Source organism: Emys orbicularis, chromosome 2, assembly GCF_028017835.1.
Source record: "Emys orbicularis isolate rEmyOrb1 chromosome 2, rEmyOrb1.hap1, whole genome shotgun sequence".
Classification (NCBI taxonomy): Eukaryota; Metazoa; Chordata; order Testudines; family Emydidae; genus Emys; species Emys orbicularis.
In genome coordinates, this window is record NC_088684.1 from 472801 (window position 1) to 489446 (window position 16646).

At 49.6% G+C, this 16646-nt stretch overlaps 1 protein-coding gene across 1 annotated transcript in view; it reads right to left on the reverse strand.

Moving 5' to 3' along the window:
* SCRIB (scribble planar cell polarity protein) overlaps positions 1–16646 on the reverse strand; it is a 195944-nt gene that overhangs the window by 121759 nt on the left and 57539 nt on the right. Inside the window, exons 13-16 of the mRNA XM_065397800.1 lie at positions 15576–15701; positions 14366–14602; positions 13651–13962; positions 11299–11361 (exon numbers count right to left, since the gene is read on the reverse strand). Coding sequence (XP_065253872.1) covers positions 11299–11361; positions 13651–13962; positions 14366–14602; positions 15576–15701 — 738 coding nt within the window. The remainder of the gene's footprint in view (positions 1–11298; positions 11362–13650; positions 13963–14365; positions 14603–15575; positions 15702–16646) is intronic.

The window sequence follows — 16646 nt, forward strand, 5'->3', positions numbered from 1 at the left end:
CTCATGGGGAGGTGAATTACCTATTCCAACAGGAGACTCCTTCCCATCGCCATAGGTAGCATCTACACTGAAGTGCTATGGCAACAGTGGTGCAGCTGTGTTGCATATTCTTATACTACCTTCAGCACCATAGTACCTGAGCACCTACCACTTGGTGCATTAAGTGACATGACTAACATTGGTCACGTGTGGCTCGTGTTCTCTCATTCTCTCCCCAGGGTAGAACTGTGCGTACAGTGGAGTGTTTTGACACAGTTTGGAGTTTTAAAAAATGCTGCTCTCTGTTTATGTTAGAGAAAGCTAATTGGCCAAGTGTAGCTAAGACATAGAGCAGAAGGTGGGGAGTTTTGTAATAATCCTTAGTTCCTTGGAAGTTTTTTCCAGTCTGGGGCCAGATGCTGAGAAAGCTTTGTTTCCTGCAGACACTTACCCCATTCACAACCTAAACTGGAAGCCACCAGAGCCCCCACCGTACTAGATCTAGTCCTGTGCAGGTGTGGGTTGGGGGAGGGAAGTGAAGGAATGATATACTCTTATTACATGAGGATGATAAAGTACATTCCAGTCCATTAGTAACTAAGTAGAATGTTAAACAGCATCTACTAGGGATAAACAATTTTAAATCAGCATGTCTGCAAAACTTGCACCCAAGAATATTAAAAAAGTTGGCTGAGGAGAAGTCTGGCCCCTAATGTTAATTTTTAATAAATCTTGGAATACTGAGGAAATTCTAGTAGATTGGAAGAGTGCAAATGTCATGTCAATATTCAAAGAAGGCAAGCAAGATGACACAGGTAATTACAGGCCAGTTAGCCCAACACCACTACTGAGCAACAAAGCTAATATGGGATTTATTCAATAAAGAATTAAAGGACAGGAATATAACTAATAGAAGTTGACATGGTTTTACAGAAAATTGGTCTTGTCAAACAAACCAGATTTCATTCTTTGATATGCTTAAGAATTTGGCTGATAAAAGTTACTGCATAGGGACCTCCTGTGTCAAATTCAGTCCTTTGCTCTTCAACCCCATCATAGAAATGTAGGGCTGGGAGGGACCCTGAGAGATCAAGTCCAGCCCTCTTTGGTGAGGCAGGACCAAGTAAACCTAGACCCACCCTGAGAGGTATTTGTTGAACCTGTTCTTAAATACCTCCAATTCCTCAACCTCCACTGAAAGCCTATTCCACAGTTTAACTATGCTTATAGCAAAAGTTTTTCCTAATATCTAACTTTGCTGCAGATTAAGCCCATTACTTCCTGTCCTACCTTCAGTAGATGTGGAGAACTATTGATCACCATCCTCTTTATAACAGTCCTTAACATATTGGAAGACTTATTAGGTCCCCCCTCACTCTTCTTTTCTCATGACTAAACATGGCCAGTTTTTTTAACCTTTCTTCATAGGTGAGATTTTCTAACCCTTGTATCATTTTTGTTGCTCTCATCTGGACTCTCTCCAATTGGTTCACATCTTGCCTAAAATGTGTTACCCAGAATTGGACTCAGTACTTTAGCTAAGGCCTCATCAGTATCAAGTAATGCAGGACAATAAACTGCTGTTTCTTACATGTGACACTCCTGTTAATATACCCAAAAATGTAGCCTTTTTCACAACTGCATCACATTGACGACTAATATTTAATTGCTTCAGTGAACCTGTTCTTTTCCTAGTTTGGCTTGTATTTCTTCCCCTTATTAATAGTAACTGTGTTGAGTATCTGGTATTAGCCTTCTTAGTGAAGACTGAAGCAAAATAGGCATTACACATCTTGGCCTTCTTGCTGTCATCAGTTATTAGGAGGGCTGTCGATTAATCACAGTAAAGTCATGTGATTAACTCAAAAGAATTAATGGCGATTAATCACAGTTTTAATTGCACTGTTAATCAATAGAATACTAATTAAAATTTATTAAATATTTTTGGATGTTTTTCTACATTTTCAAATATATTGGTTTCAATTACAACACAAGTATCAGAGGGGTAGCCGTGTTAGTCTGGATCTGTAAAAAGCAACAGAGAGTCCTGTGGCACCTTTGAGACTAACAGATGTATTGGAGCATAAGCTTCCGTGGGTGAATGCCCACTTCGTCGGTATTACAACACAGAATACAAAGTGTACACTGCTCACTTTATATTATTTTTTATTACAAATATTTGCACAGTAAAAATTATAAAAGAAATAGTATTTTTCAATTCATCTCATACAAGTACTGTGGAGCAATCTCTTTGTTGTGAAAGTGCAACTTACAAATGTAGAGTTTTTTTGTTGCATTGTTTTATTTGAGTGCAGTTATGTAAAACTTTAGAGCCTACAAGTCCACTCAGTCCTACTTCTTGTTCAGCCAATCGCTAAGACAAACAAGTTTGTTTACATTTGTGGGAGATAATGCTGCCCACTTCTTATTTACAATGTCACCAGAAAGTGAGAACAGGCATCTGCATGGCACTTTTGTAGCGGGCATTGCAAGGTATTTACATGCCAGATATGCTAAACATTCATATGCCCCTTCATGCTTCGGCCACTATTCCAGAGGACATGCTTCCATGCTGATGACACTCGTTAAAAAAATAATGCACTAATTAAATTTCTGACAACTTCTTGGGGGAGAATTATGCTATGTTTTACTCACATTCTGCCATATATTTCATGTTATAGCAGTCTCAGATGATGACTCAGCACATGTTGTTCATTTTAAGAAGACTTCCGCTGTAGATTTGACAAAATGCAAAGAAGTTATCAATGTGAGACTTCTAAAGATAGCTACAGCACTTGACCCAAGATTTAAGAATCTGAAGTGCCTTCCAAAATCTGAGAGGGATGAGGTGTGGAGCATGCTTTCAGAAGTCTTAAAAGAGCAACACTCTGATGCAGAAACTACAGAACCCGAACCACCAAAAAAGAAAATCAACCTTCTGCTGGTGGCATCTGACTCAGATGATGAAAATGAACACGCGTCGGTCCACACTGCTTTGGATTGTTATCAAGCAGAACCCATCATCAGCATGGACGCATGTCCCCGGGAATGGTGGTTGAAGCATGAAGGGATATATGAAATTTTAGCGCACCTGGCACGTAAATATCTTGCAACACCGGCTATAACAGTGCCACACAAACACCTGTTCTCACTTTCAGATAACATTGTCAACAAGAAGCGGGCAGCATTATGTCCTGCAAATGTAAACAAATTTGTTTGTCTGAGCAATTGGCTGAACAAGAAATAGGACTGAGTGGCCTTGTAGTCTCTAAAGTTTTACATTGTTTTATTTTTGAATGCAGGTTTTTTTGGTACATAATTCTACAATTGTAAGTTCAACTTTCATGATAAAGAGATTGCACTACAGTACTTGTATTAGGTGAATTGAAAAATACTATCTCGTTTTTTTACAGTGCAAATATTTGTAATCAAAAATAAATATAAAGCAAGCACTGTACACTTTGTATTCTGTTGATTGAAATCAATATATTTGAAAATGTAGAAAACATCCAAAAATATTTAAATAAATGGTATTCTATTAGTGTTTAATCAGTGCGATTAATTTTTTTAATCGGTTGACAGCCCTAGTTATTAGCTCTCCTTCTCCTCCCCCTTTTTCTTTTTCTTGTTCCTAATGTATTTAAAGAACCTTTTCTTATCGCCTTTTATGTCTCTGGCTAGGTGTAACTCATTTTGTGCTTTAGCATTTCTGATTTTGTCCCTACCTGCTTATGCTATTCTTTTGTGTTCCTCCTTAGCAATTCATCCATGTTTCCACTCTTGTAGGACTCCTTTTTGATTTTCAGGTAATTAAAAAGCCCCTGAGGGAGTTATATTGGCCTCTTACCTATCTTTCCTTTGGATCAGAATAGTGGGCAGTTGTGCATTTAATATTGTCTCTGAGAAACTGCCAGTTCTTCTGAACTCCTTTATCCCTTAAATTTTCTTCCCACAAGACCTTACCTCCCAGTTCTCTCAGCTTGTTAAAGTGTTTTGGTTGTGGGTTTTGGTGTTTTTTTTTTTTTTTTTTTTTTTTAAGTCCATTGTCTTTATTCTGCAGCTCTCACTCTGTCCTTTCCCTTGAATCGTGAAATCGATCATTTCATGGTCCCATTCACCCAAATTGCCTTCCACCTTCCTATAATCCCATACATAGAGTTAACAAGCTCGATCTTCAAACTAGTTAGGGTGTTTGCCCCACTACTCCTCTTGGTAGGCTGTTCCAGAATCTCGCTCCTCTGAACCTTCTAATTTCCAGCCTCAATTTATTCATGACCAGTTTATCCTCATTTGTTCTTGCACCAACATTGTGCTCTGGCTTAGGTAGCTCTTCTCCCTCCCTGGTGATTAGCCTCCCCTGTTGTATTTAGAGAGAGCAATCAGATCCCCTCTCAGCCTTCACTTTGCTAAGCTAAACAAGCCAAGCTCTCAGACTACTCTTGTGAGACAGGCTTTCCATTGCCCTGAGCATCCTAGCAGCCCTTCTCACACCCGTTCCAGTCTGAATTAACCTTTCTTGAGAACAGGCTCCAGAACGGCACACAGTATTCTAAATGCCAAGTTAAGTTATACACCTAGGAACACTGAGTGCATGCCAGACCTATAGACTGCATCATGGAAGGCAGTGACTGAAAAGGATTTAAGGGTCGTAGTAGACAAGCACTGAACATGAGCTCCCAGTGAGACGCTGTGGCAAAACAGGCTAAGGTGATCCTTGGGTATACAAAGAAACGACAGGGAGAAGGAAGGTGATTTTACCTGTGTTTTGTATGGATGGTATTGGTAAGACCAATGCTGGAATACTGCATCCAGTTCTGGTGTCCACATTTATAGGAGGATGTTGAAATATTGAAAAGGCCACAAAAATTATCTGAGAACTGGAGAAAATGCCTTACAGTGAGAGATGTAAAGAGCTCAATCTGTTTATTTTATCAAAAATAAGAGTGAGAGGTGACTTGATTACAGTCTATAAATACCTATATGGGGAGATTGGCCTCTGGAAATTTCCACTACATGCATCTGACAAAGTGAGTATTCACCCACGAAAGCTTATGCTCCAAAATGTCTGTTGGTCTATAAGATGCCACAGGACTCTTTGTCACTTATATGGGGAGAAAATATCTGGTACTAAATGGCTCTTTAAGCTAGCACAAGAAGACACAACAAGACCCTGGCTGAAATGGCTAGACACTGAAGGCAGACGAATTCGAATGGGAAGTTAGGCTTTTTTTTTTTTTTTTTTTTTTAAACCACTGGAACAGACTCCCAAGGGAAGTGGTGGATTCTCCATCTCTTGAAGTCTTCAAATCCAGACTGGATGCTTCTCTGGAAGCTGCTTTGGTCAAACACAAATTATTAGGCTCAATACAGAAGTAACTGAGTGAAATTCTCTGTCCTGTATTATACAAGAGATGAGACCATTAGGAAATCTAATGGTCCTTTCAGGCCTTAAAAAAAAAAAAAAAAAAAAAAAAAAAATCTATGAATCAACCCCCCACCCCCCACTTAGGGTGGACTGAAGATCTGTATCCCCAAGTTCCCAAAAACTGGCAGCATCCTCCACAGGCCTGTAGGTCCTACTGGGCATACACCAGAGGTACAACTCCACCCTAGGGATCCAGACAAAGGGGGCATGGGAGGGAATTTATAATTGTGATGCCCAGCATGGGGCTTGCACTTGGGCACAAGGAGATTATTTGTACCCAGGGTGACATTTCTGAGCTATCCTTGCAGGAAGACGGACAAGGTTATTTTTAAAGGGGAGAATGATTATTGGCTTTTTTCTTCTCCTGATTCCAAAACACCAGATGGGATTTTGCTCCAATTCACTGTCACTCAGAGGCTGAAAGTGGAGAATCTCAGTCCTTAGGTGCGTGTGTCAGGGAGCTCTGAGCCTGTGAGAACAGAGAGTTTGAACGGAAATTGTCTAGCAGCTTTAGCTACAGCAGGAGATTCCCAGCACGTCCTCTGCAGCTCACCTTGTGCTATTGGGAAAGCCCCCTATAGAAATAAGGAAGCTTGCCAGGCCCCTCCCACTCGCACAGCGAACACTACTAGTTCTCAGCTCTGTCTTTAATGGGGAGAGGGCTATGGGGCAGTTCCAGATGGGTGACCAGGAGCCCCCCACACACCTGGCCTTGACAGCAAACATTCTCTCATACCCCTCTCTCCTCTGATTCTGATCTCCAGATTAAGAAGCCTGAGTCAGTTACACAGGCTCTGGTGGAACACCTGGCTGACATTCTCAGTCCAGACACGCTCTGTGGACCTTTTCTATTTCTGAGATGACATCTCTGAAACAGAGCAGCCTCACCACTTAGAAAAGCAATATCTTGCCCTTCAGTTCCTCACAAACAGCCTGTTGCAGAGCAGGGCAGCATCAGCTCTAAGAAACAGCTGTGGAAACGGAAGCACAGAGAGGGGAAGGGACTTGCCTAAGGTCTTGGAACTGGGTCAAAGCCAGAAGAAGAATCCAGATCTGACATGTAGTCTTGTGCTTTAACCACACACCATCCTTCCTGTAGCAGCAGAGTTCTATGAAACCGGGTTCCAGCTCCATAAGACACAGAAGTCTGGGCTAGATGGGGCCCCTAGCAGTTCTTCTGTTTCTTTTTGGTCTCACATGCCTGCCTAGACCCAACAGTTGTCTCCATGGAGGCGGGGGTAGATATCCATAGACATGGACTCCTTTGGCCTGGATTAAAAGGAACCTCCAGCAGGTCATTCCTGACCTGCAAGTACTGGATGAAGTGGAGGGGCAGGTGAGGCAGCAGCACAGTCTTCTATCTTTGCTCATAACTTTCCTTCCTAGGCTGGAATTACGTTTTGTTGGAGTGCTTGTGCAGACATGGGTTTGGCATTTCTAGAGCACAAGACTGAGAACAAACCTCACACAACTGCAGCACTACTCGGTGTGGGTCGGGGGAGAACAGGCTGGGACTGGCCTGCACATGCTCTGCAGGAAGAGGGAGAAGCCATGCTGGCACCTTCTGTTCGGGGGGGGGGGGGGGGGGGGGAACAGCTGCCTCTCTCCAGGATGCTCTGCGGCTTCGCACTCCCCTGGCCCTGTTCCTGCATTTCCCTGAGGCTGCCACAGCTCTCTGGTGAAGGCCTCAGTGCTCAGCCAGGCCTCTTACCTGCTGCAATAGGCTGTGACTGAGGTTGTCCTCACACCCACCTGCGAGCACCAGTTGGGGCAGAACACAGCTGTTCATCCCCTGAGATCACTTCCCAGGGTGGCTACCTGCTCAGATGCTAGACAGGATACTTAAGGCCCTGGCTGCTCTGGGAGCTACTCTCATCCATCCACTGAGAGGCTCCTACTCCTGGGGCTGAACATGCCAAGAGAGGTGGCCGAAGGCCTTCCTGCCTGGAAGGATAAATTCATGGTGGCTAAGTCCATAAATGGCTATTAGCCAGGATGGGTAAGAATGGTGTCCCTAGCCTCGGTTCGTCAGAGGATGGAGATGGATGGCAGGAGAGAGATCACTTGATCATTGCCTGTTAGGTTCACTCCCTCTGGGGCACCTGGCATTGGCCACTGTCGGTAGACAGATACTGGGCTAGATGGACCTTTGGTCTGACCCAGTACGGCCTTTCTTATGTTCTTATGTTCTCTCTGGGATTCACTCCCACTGACAGTTCCAGCAGAGCCAAGGCTGGTGCCCCAAAAGGCATCGGGCCAGGCACATGGGGCTCATGTCCAAATTTGGTTTTGCTTTCTCTGGCCTTTCCAGGTGGAGGTGCTAGAGCTGTGACCAATGGCTGCAGTCCTCCAGTGCATGAGTGAGTCCTGGCCTGGTCCTGCAGATACGAAACCACTGTTTCCTTTTGGACACCAAGGGCCCCCCATGAGCCCAGGCACAGTCAGTGTCTCTGTTCACATAGTAGTTTCCCTAGGGAACACAACTTTTGGCTGAAGGCAAGTCCCATCCAGACCAGCTACAGCCATCAACTACCTGCTCTGAACTTAAGGATTCCCATCCTCTGGAAGTTACACTGCCCCTCCCCCAGCCTGGTGCTGCTCCCTATTGCACACTGGGCCAAGAGAACATGGGACCCCACAAGCAGGGGAAACATCTCAAGACAGCTATTCCCAGAAGGGGGAAGGGAGCTGCTCAGGACCCCAACCCGCTACTTCCCCCAGCCACTATCTACCCTGCACAGTACCCCCTAGTGACTTTCACAAGCTCCGGGGAGTCAGCCCAGCCCCACACTACATCCAGCTGGGACCCAGGCACTTTCATCAGTTATGCATGTTCAGTGTAAGCACAAGCCTCAGATGGAAAACATGAGGGCAGAGGAAGAGCCGAAGAGGGCGGGGGGGCGGGGGGAGAAGCTCCCCTGGAGAAAACAGCCCTGAGCCTGGACTGATCTTATGCTGCCTTCTGACACCAACATGTGCCAGGTCCTCAGGAGGCTCCTGAAGGCAAGGGACTGCTCTGTGCACAGCCGCACAGATGGGGAAAGGAAGCCCTAAGCCTGGGACAAGCAGGCATAAAACAGGAGGGACGAGAAGAGCAGAGCAAAGGGATAGTCAGGCTCAATAGCATGGAAAGCCGCCTGGGCTGGCAGCGAGATGGATCACAAAAGGGATTCATCTCCCCCCCATCCCCAGGGGAAGCATCTCACCCAGGCGGAACACGTTGCTAGTGGACTCTCACCTGCAAGTAGCAGAGTAAGAGCTCCTTTACACAAGCCATTTAAACTGGACTGGGCACAGCGCTGTAGAATACAATGCAAGGACCAGTCCTGCCCTGGGCCCAAGACAGGGAGGATTTGGGGAGACAACAAACCAAATGGGACTGAAGAATCTGTCTGGAACAAAGTGGGTTATGTCCTGAACAACTGAGCACACACCCAACAGCTGGCTGTGGGGGTTTCCTGGATTCTGTGCCAGCCAGAGAAAAAGGTAGCCCCTGGGGTAATACATAGAAATCCTTGCCCCTCCCATTAGGAGTCACACCTATATATGGGGCTTCTTCCTTGCACAGGAGCTCACTTCAGCCCCACAGGCAGAGTCCCTGAGCCAGGGGAACATCCCTGCACACAGCATCCTTCAGGTCAGAGCACATGCCCATTACTGGTGCCAAGAGAAAATCTGGCCCAAGAACACCTCCTGAACAATGTGTTCACACCCTGCTCCACAGCCTCACCCTGAGACACAGGCAATCCCTAGTGGGGATGTCCTGGCATTCAGTGCCTCATGCCGCTCTCAAAGCATACAAACTGCCTCAAGCACTCCATGCTCATTTATTTAGCGATCCCAGCACGCTGGGCTCCATTCGCTAGTAAGAAGGTTGGATTTTCTAGCTGACAGTACTGCCAACTTCATGGGGCCTGAGCACCTCACGGGGTCCAGGATGGGTGTGCTACACCCCCTCAGGCAGAGGGAGAGAGCGCAGAGCTGGGATTTCCTGGGCTCCTACATCTTCAGCAGCAGCACTCTCTGCACCTGGAGCTCAGTGTCAATCAGCAGGAAGGAAGGGCATTGAACCCAATAAGAGAGGAGGCCAACACCCAAGCCTCACTCAACAGTGGGGGTATGTCTACATTGCAATAAAAGACTCGCAGTTGGCCTGGGCCAGCTGACTCGGACTCAGGGCTCAGGCTGCGGGGCTATAAAACTCCAATGTACACATTCAAGTTCAGGCTGCAGTCGAGTTCTAGGACCCTCCCGTCCACTGTGGGGTCCCAGAGTCCAGGCTCCAGCCCAAGCCTGAGCATCTACACTGCAATTTTATAGCCCCGCAGCCCAAGCCCCATGAGTCTGAGTCAGCTGACCCAAGCCAGTCACAGCTGTGCTGCAGGTCTTTTATCACAGTGTAAACGTACCCTGAGTGACAGGGAGGGATGTGTTGTCAGAGCTTCCTCATCTGATGTGAATGTCCTTCAACACTCCAGAGCCATGGAGACATCCTTGGGATACACTGAGGGAGGAGAACTGCTCAGAATCAGAGGACATCGAGCCTGCATCCTGCCCAAGGCCAACATCTCTCCAACATTTCCATAGAAAGAGCAGATTTCCCTTCACTCCGCTCCAAGAAACTCCTGCTCCTGTACCAGACAGAGGCCTGGCTATCAAGCACAAGGGAGAGAGCAGATAGGGAAGTTCAAGGAGACACTTGCACCAGCAGCAATGCCAGGACTCTGATACAGCACCCAGCTCCTGGGGGCTTGGCAGGGCACATGCTATACAATATGTAGATATTATCATTACAGCTGAAGCATTCTGGGTGCGAGCATTCAGTACCGACAACAGGGTCTGGCTGTCAGTAGTTCAGGTGGCATCCATCTCATTTCTGTACTCTGCCATCTCCCAGCAGACCAAAGTGCCCCCTGAGTGGGAACGGAGCAATAGGGCTGATGGCAGGAGACATTCCAACAGCAGGGGCTGCGTATGTTACCTGGAAAATCAGGGAGAAACCTCCTCCTTCCCAGCCATGGAGCTGGCTCCACTGCAGAGTGGTAATGGGAGGGTGACACTCCCCTGGGCTCAAGGAACAGGACAAGCCCACTCAGAACGTAGCAACTGTCAGAAAGTTCATAGACAGAGTGAGCCCTGGTAGCGAGAGGCAGAAGCTTGATCTGTGACACAGATGGGGCTCTGGAAAATTCCAGTGAGCTTGGAAGGCAGAGAAAATATCCCTCTGCTGTCACCTGCTGCAAAAGTAACTCTTACAGCTGCTTTCAGAATCTCCCTTGAAACATCATGACGTCCTGAAGGGGGGCGGGAGTAGAGAGGACATTTCTGTAGTGCTTTCGGGAGCTTCCCTTAAACTGCCCTGAAGAATGAGTCACTGGACCACACGGTCACTTGGGCTGGGAGACACTTGCTCCAACCCCCATTCCTACTGCACAGCACAGACTCCTGAGTTACAGCCTCACCCTAGGTTACAAGCAGTCATTCCAAGCCCTTGTGCTCAGATACCACCTCCAACAGATTTCTCTGCTGCCTTAAAGCCCCCTTCACAAAAGGGGTGTTTCTTGCTTTCCTGCTCCCCACGCATCTGACTGGCTCCCCTCTTCCTTAGTGCAATGCAAGCACGGATTGAACTCTCAACCCCCACAGGTTTCCTAAATTTCTCCCACCTCACCCCAGATCTGCAGCAGCCATTCTCACCTCAGTTATGGAAAGGCAGGGAAGGAGGGGAAAGATGGGGAAGAAACAATCATTGTGCATTTGTTATTTGTCAGGTCCAGAAGCCACTTGTCCCAGACAGAGCAGAATTCCCCCTGCAACAATGACTCAGACTGGGAAGCAAATCAAGCAGGTGGGATGATTTCTGGCAGAGAGAGAACAGCAGGAGTGGTACAGACCTCTTCCTCCTCAATGCGAGCAGGCTCAATCAGCAGATTATTGGCTTGATCAAACGACACCCCCTGTTAGGACAGGAACCAGCAAAGAGGCATGCGGATTAGTGGAGCAAAAACCAAACCCACCACCATTACCACCACCACCACCACCCGACTGCACACCGCTCAGAGACAGGCCCTGCCACACAGCACAAGGAGAGATCTCCTCTCCCACACCACTCACAACATTCACCTACCACACAGAGCACCAGACAGGGCCACCTCCCCTGTGGTCAGAGCACGGAGAATGCCAACCCTGCTAGGCCAGACTCCTAGAACTCCATGCCCTGGGACCACATTGTTTGGCTTGGCACTCAGGATCTGAACTCCAGCCTCACGAGCTGAACGTTACTCGCCGTGGTTAGCCCTGTTGTGCCCCGTCAAGGAAGAATGAAGGATTGAATGATACAGGAGAGAGGAGAGAAGGGCCCTGTAGCACCACCCAGCTGCTGCACACAGGGGACAGAGGCTACCCCACAATCTCACCATGCCACCCTCCTGGAGAAAAGGCTCCGGTGCAACAGCCCATCCTGCCAGAGGCCACAAGTTTCCTGCTCCCAAGTCCATCACAAGTACACAGGAGACCTCTAGTACGAGACCCCTCAGGATTTCCCTAAGGCACCAGTTTTCATGCCAGAAACTCTAGGTCATGATTCACTCCCACCTCCACACTGCCCTGCCGCCTCTCTGCCTGTCCAACACACACACACACGCATCTCACCTGCGGTTCCCCAAGACACAACACTCACATCCCCACTCCAGGAGAGAAGCTCAGAGAAGAGGTCAGGCCTGCAAATATGCCTTGCTGGAAAAGGTATCTGACCCAACCCCTTGAGAAGGGCAGCTCCTAGTAGAGGCCTTGCAACCATCAGCAGCACAGACTTGACCATGGGGAGATGCAGAAGCTGTGGCACCAGTGCCTGCATGATCTTCATTAGGCTTTGCCTACAGGAGTGGGCCCTAAGCCCACGGTGCCAGGCTGGAAGAAGCCTTCTTGGTCCAGGCCATTTTCCAGGTAACAGCTGAACTCTGAGGCAGGGAGGGCCAGAGCCAGCCTTGCACACTCCTGACACAGAGCTCTCAGAGCCTCATATGGCAAGGGGCCTGTGTGCTGGGGACCACGGCAGCCCCAGGGGAGCAGGTATCAGTGCAGGCAAAAAGGGAGGCCCCAACATCAACAAAAGCTGCTGAGTGCATGAAAACCTCCCTCACTTTGGTCAGGGAGCCACAGGGGACAGAGGGCCCCCTAGCCTGAATAGGACCATAAGCTTCAACCCAGCACCTTATACCAGCTCCAAGGCACAGATCCAGGAGCTGGGAACTGGGCAGGGGCAATTCCACAATGGAGACAACATCACATCATAACCCTAATTCTCTCCCAGCTTGATATGCCCCACGACATAGCCACCAACTCCAAACCCACTTCCAGCTGACCCCACAGATCATCCCCGTTACCTCCTTACCCCCATACCAGCACATCTCCATGAAAACCCATGAACACCATTCTCTAGACAAATGTTCCCGTAAGTGCCTGCCCAAGTGTGTGAGCTGCACTCAGAGCTGGGCAGATACCCTCCCACCTCTCCAACCGCTGGTGGGGCAAACATGAGCAGGATGGTGCTCCCTGGCCCCAGGTTCCCATGGCACGTGGAAGGTCAGTGCCCTCAGGGCAGCACCGGGCCTGCTGTGTGGAGTGAGTGCAGAGTCCAATTCTCCCAGTGCACCCAGCCACTGGAAAGCATCCCCATCCTGAAGACTCGTGAGCAGGCACAGCTCCTCAGGACAAGGGAGAGCAGCGTGCCACTCTGCAGCCACTACCCGTTCCTCCCACAGGGGGGTGCTTCTGTGCAACAGGCTGGGAGCAGGCACCCAGAGCAAGTATGACAGATCTACCCAGAGAAAGAGCTCACCCCAGTACAGAAGAGAAGCAGCACCCACAGAGCTGGGAGGAGAAAACCTGTCTCAGGCTGGGGGACAAGGATGACTCTCACAGCATGGAACACAGCCTACAGCAATGGGTGAGACAGACAGTCTGGGCAGAACACAGGGACGAGAGTCTGGGAAGCCGGCAAGGCTACAAACCAGCAGCACTGACCCCAAGACAAGCCCAGCTCTTCCACCCACAGCACAGTGTCGCCTGAAGTCTCTCTTCTCCTGTTTTCTCTTCAGCACCATGTGGGCCTGGCAGCTCAAAGAACAGCCATCTAGGGGCTCTGGATACCCATCCTCTGCCTCCCAGCAGCTGGATAGGCAGAAAGGCAGCCCAGAGAGCAGCAGGGAGTTCCCAGCCTGTGTAGCACCCTCCCAAGGCCCTACCTTGACTGACGGCTGTGTGGACAAGGCTCCGTTCTTCACATCATCCTTGTCCCAGGCCTCCTCCTGCTCCTCGGGCTCTGCATTGTTATTGCAGCCCCCCAGCTCCTCCTCCTCCTCAGGGACCCTGTCACTGTTCAGCCCCTGCAGGAGCGCCACCACTGCCTCTGGCTTGGGCAGCTTGGTGATCTTAAAGTGTTTCTTATAGTGCGGTGTGTCCTTGCGGATCAGCCGCTGCTTCTCCACTGGGAACGGACGGTCTTCATCCTCATCCTCGCTCCGGATCAGAGTGTCCTCGGCAAAATGCACTGTGGGCTACAATGACAAATACCCAGGAATGGGGCTGTGAGCCTCAGACAACAGCTGGACCTGGCGGCAAAGCATTGACAGCTGCTCCTCTGACACTATTCAGGGCAGGTCCAGGAGCAATATCCAGAGCCCATTCAGCCTGTCTCCCCCTCCCTTCCACCACACCCAGCTCCAGGGCCCTGCCAGCACCCCTATGCCCCCGACCTTCCACCCACACCTGACTTCCATGGCCCCCCTTGGTCTCTGCCTGTGCCCAGCTCCCACCTGCCCTCACCCCCTCTGCAAACATTCAGGTTCTATCCCACCTCCCATCCACGCCTCGAGCCATCTCCCTGCTGCTCTGCCTCTGGGAGATCTCCAGCCAGGCCCCATCAGGATCCTCCACAAAACAACCCAGTGCAGCTCCTACCTCATTGTACTCCACTTCCAGCTCCTCCTCTTGACCAGTCACCGCCTCCACCTCCTGCTCTTCTTTAGCTCCAGGCTTCGCCTCATTCTCCTGCTCCTGTGTTTCGGGCACTTGCCCATTCAGCCTGTCTCCCCCTCCCCACTCCTCCTCCTCTTCCTCCCTGAAGTTGGCAGAGACAGTGCTGTTGGAGACATGCGAGTCCTCGCTGCGATTGGACATGGCACTCAGCCTCTTCACCTGTGGGAGTGGGACAGGCAGCGAGAACTGAGGCAGAAGCCAAAGGGGCACACAGAAAGGGGGAATGGGACCAGCACGGAATGCTGCAGACCCTGGCCCAGCAGGATCCAAACTGCTTCAGTGGACTGCCTGGCCTCATCCGTGCCACTCCCCAGCTCACTCCATCCCAGCCCCTGTGGCACAGCCAGCCTGGTACCTATCAGCACAGAGTGCTGTCACCAGTGTTACACCTGGAAGGCAAGACTTCAGTAGGGAACTCAGCTGCCAGCAGCTGCAGAACAGTGCATTGTGACTCTTTGGGGATGCCCTGGGAACGACTGGGAACCCTCTGTATGGAGCGAAGGGAAAGCCATTACAAGCGCATTACTACAGCTCCTTCCTTGCTGAGGGGGTCGCATTATCCCAGGACAAAGGCACACGGACAGAATGACTCAGAAGGGCAGAGATTCACACAGCAATCAAGTCAGGGTCAGAGCCAGAGCCAGGGCAACCCCCGAGTTGCTTGATGCCAAGTCCTGTGCCCAAAACTGCCCTAAGAATGCATCACTTTGCACACAGGCTGTCAAGGTCCTGCTCTGCCTCAGCCCAGCCCACATGCAAGCTGACCTCCTTTTGCCTTCCCCATACTATGCCAATGGTGCCAGTTTTCATGGCCACTTTTTTCCTTGTCCCTCTCTTGCTGCCCCCTCTGCATGGGACTCCCACACGACGTCAGTGCACCAGGATTCCACATGCTCTTCATTCCAGTGCCTCCTAACAATTCACTTCTTTGGCCAAGCCTACAGACATTGCTGCCCCACCTCAGAAAAATGCTGCACCAGCCCCTGCACTGTCAATCCAATAAAGCTCCCATGGTACTGGCTCTGATCTCTGTAAGGGTGGCTTAGTGCTCAGCTGGTGCAATTAAAGGTGCATGCCAGAGAGCTCTGCAACTTTCTGGCCTGGTCCCGCTCTCTGTGCGGGGAGCACTCACCTCTGAGTTTGGAGAATCCAGGTCCACATCGGGCTTCGCAGAATAGATCTCATTGCGCCGAACTTCGATCACTTTCTTCATAACCTTCAGCTCACTAGGGTGAGGAGTTGCTCTGCGCTGCAGGCCCTGCCAGGGAAAGAGAGCATCAGAGCAGATGAGCCAGTGCACAGAGCCCAGAGACTCCAGACTTTTAGACTGAGCATCAGCTCATCCTCACACTTTGCCAACAGAGAATGCCAAACCTGGAGCTGGCCCCAACCCAGGGGGAGATGCAGCCCCAACTGGGCCCCACCTCACTGCCACTGGGCTGAATTCTCCCCACACCTCCAATCTGTGCTATGGTGAGCAGGAGCCCTGAGGGGAGAATGCAGGTAGATTCCCCTCAATCTCTCTGGTATTCCTTTAGTGCATGCTACAGTGTCTTGCATCTCAGCAGTGCCAATGGCACTTGTTGAGTGGATCTGTCCCAAAGCAACAGGCAAGAGAACAGCATTTCAAACAACAGAACATGGTGGTAGAAAACCACAAACATTCATGGGGCTGAAGGCCCTAGGGACTCCCAGAGCAGGCCCAGCACCTCGACTTGCTCTAACTCCTTTTATTACAAGGGGCTAGATTCCAGTCCAATGACACTCCATCTCCTAAAGTCAGAAGTCCTGCTGGATGCTCTAGCATCACAGACAGGTCGCAGTAGCCTTCACCATGCCCCACCACTCTAGAGTTTGGAGTGAAATAACCGGCCATGTTTCTCTGGCTCTGTGACTTCACCTAGGGCGGTAAAATCTGAGTGACTGATATGTAGTCATGGGATACAGGGTTTTCCCCTCCAGTGCATTAGTTCCCATCGGGTCCCAAGTCGGGGGACTGTCTGTCCAGATCAAGAGGCTGAGGACTGGGGGCAGTGCACTGGGATTGCAGTGACTGAAAGCCACCACCATGGGATGACTATTTGGTGAACCTTTTGTAAAGTGAGTTAGTGGCCACAGTTCTATTCTTAATAGGACAGGTGTCCAGAATGCAAACCTGTGTAGGCCCCTTATTGGCAGCTGCTGCTCTTATGCCTGCCAGCCC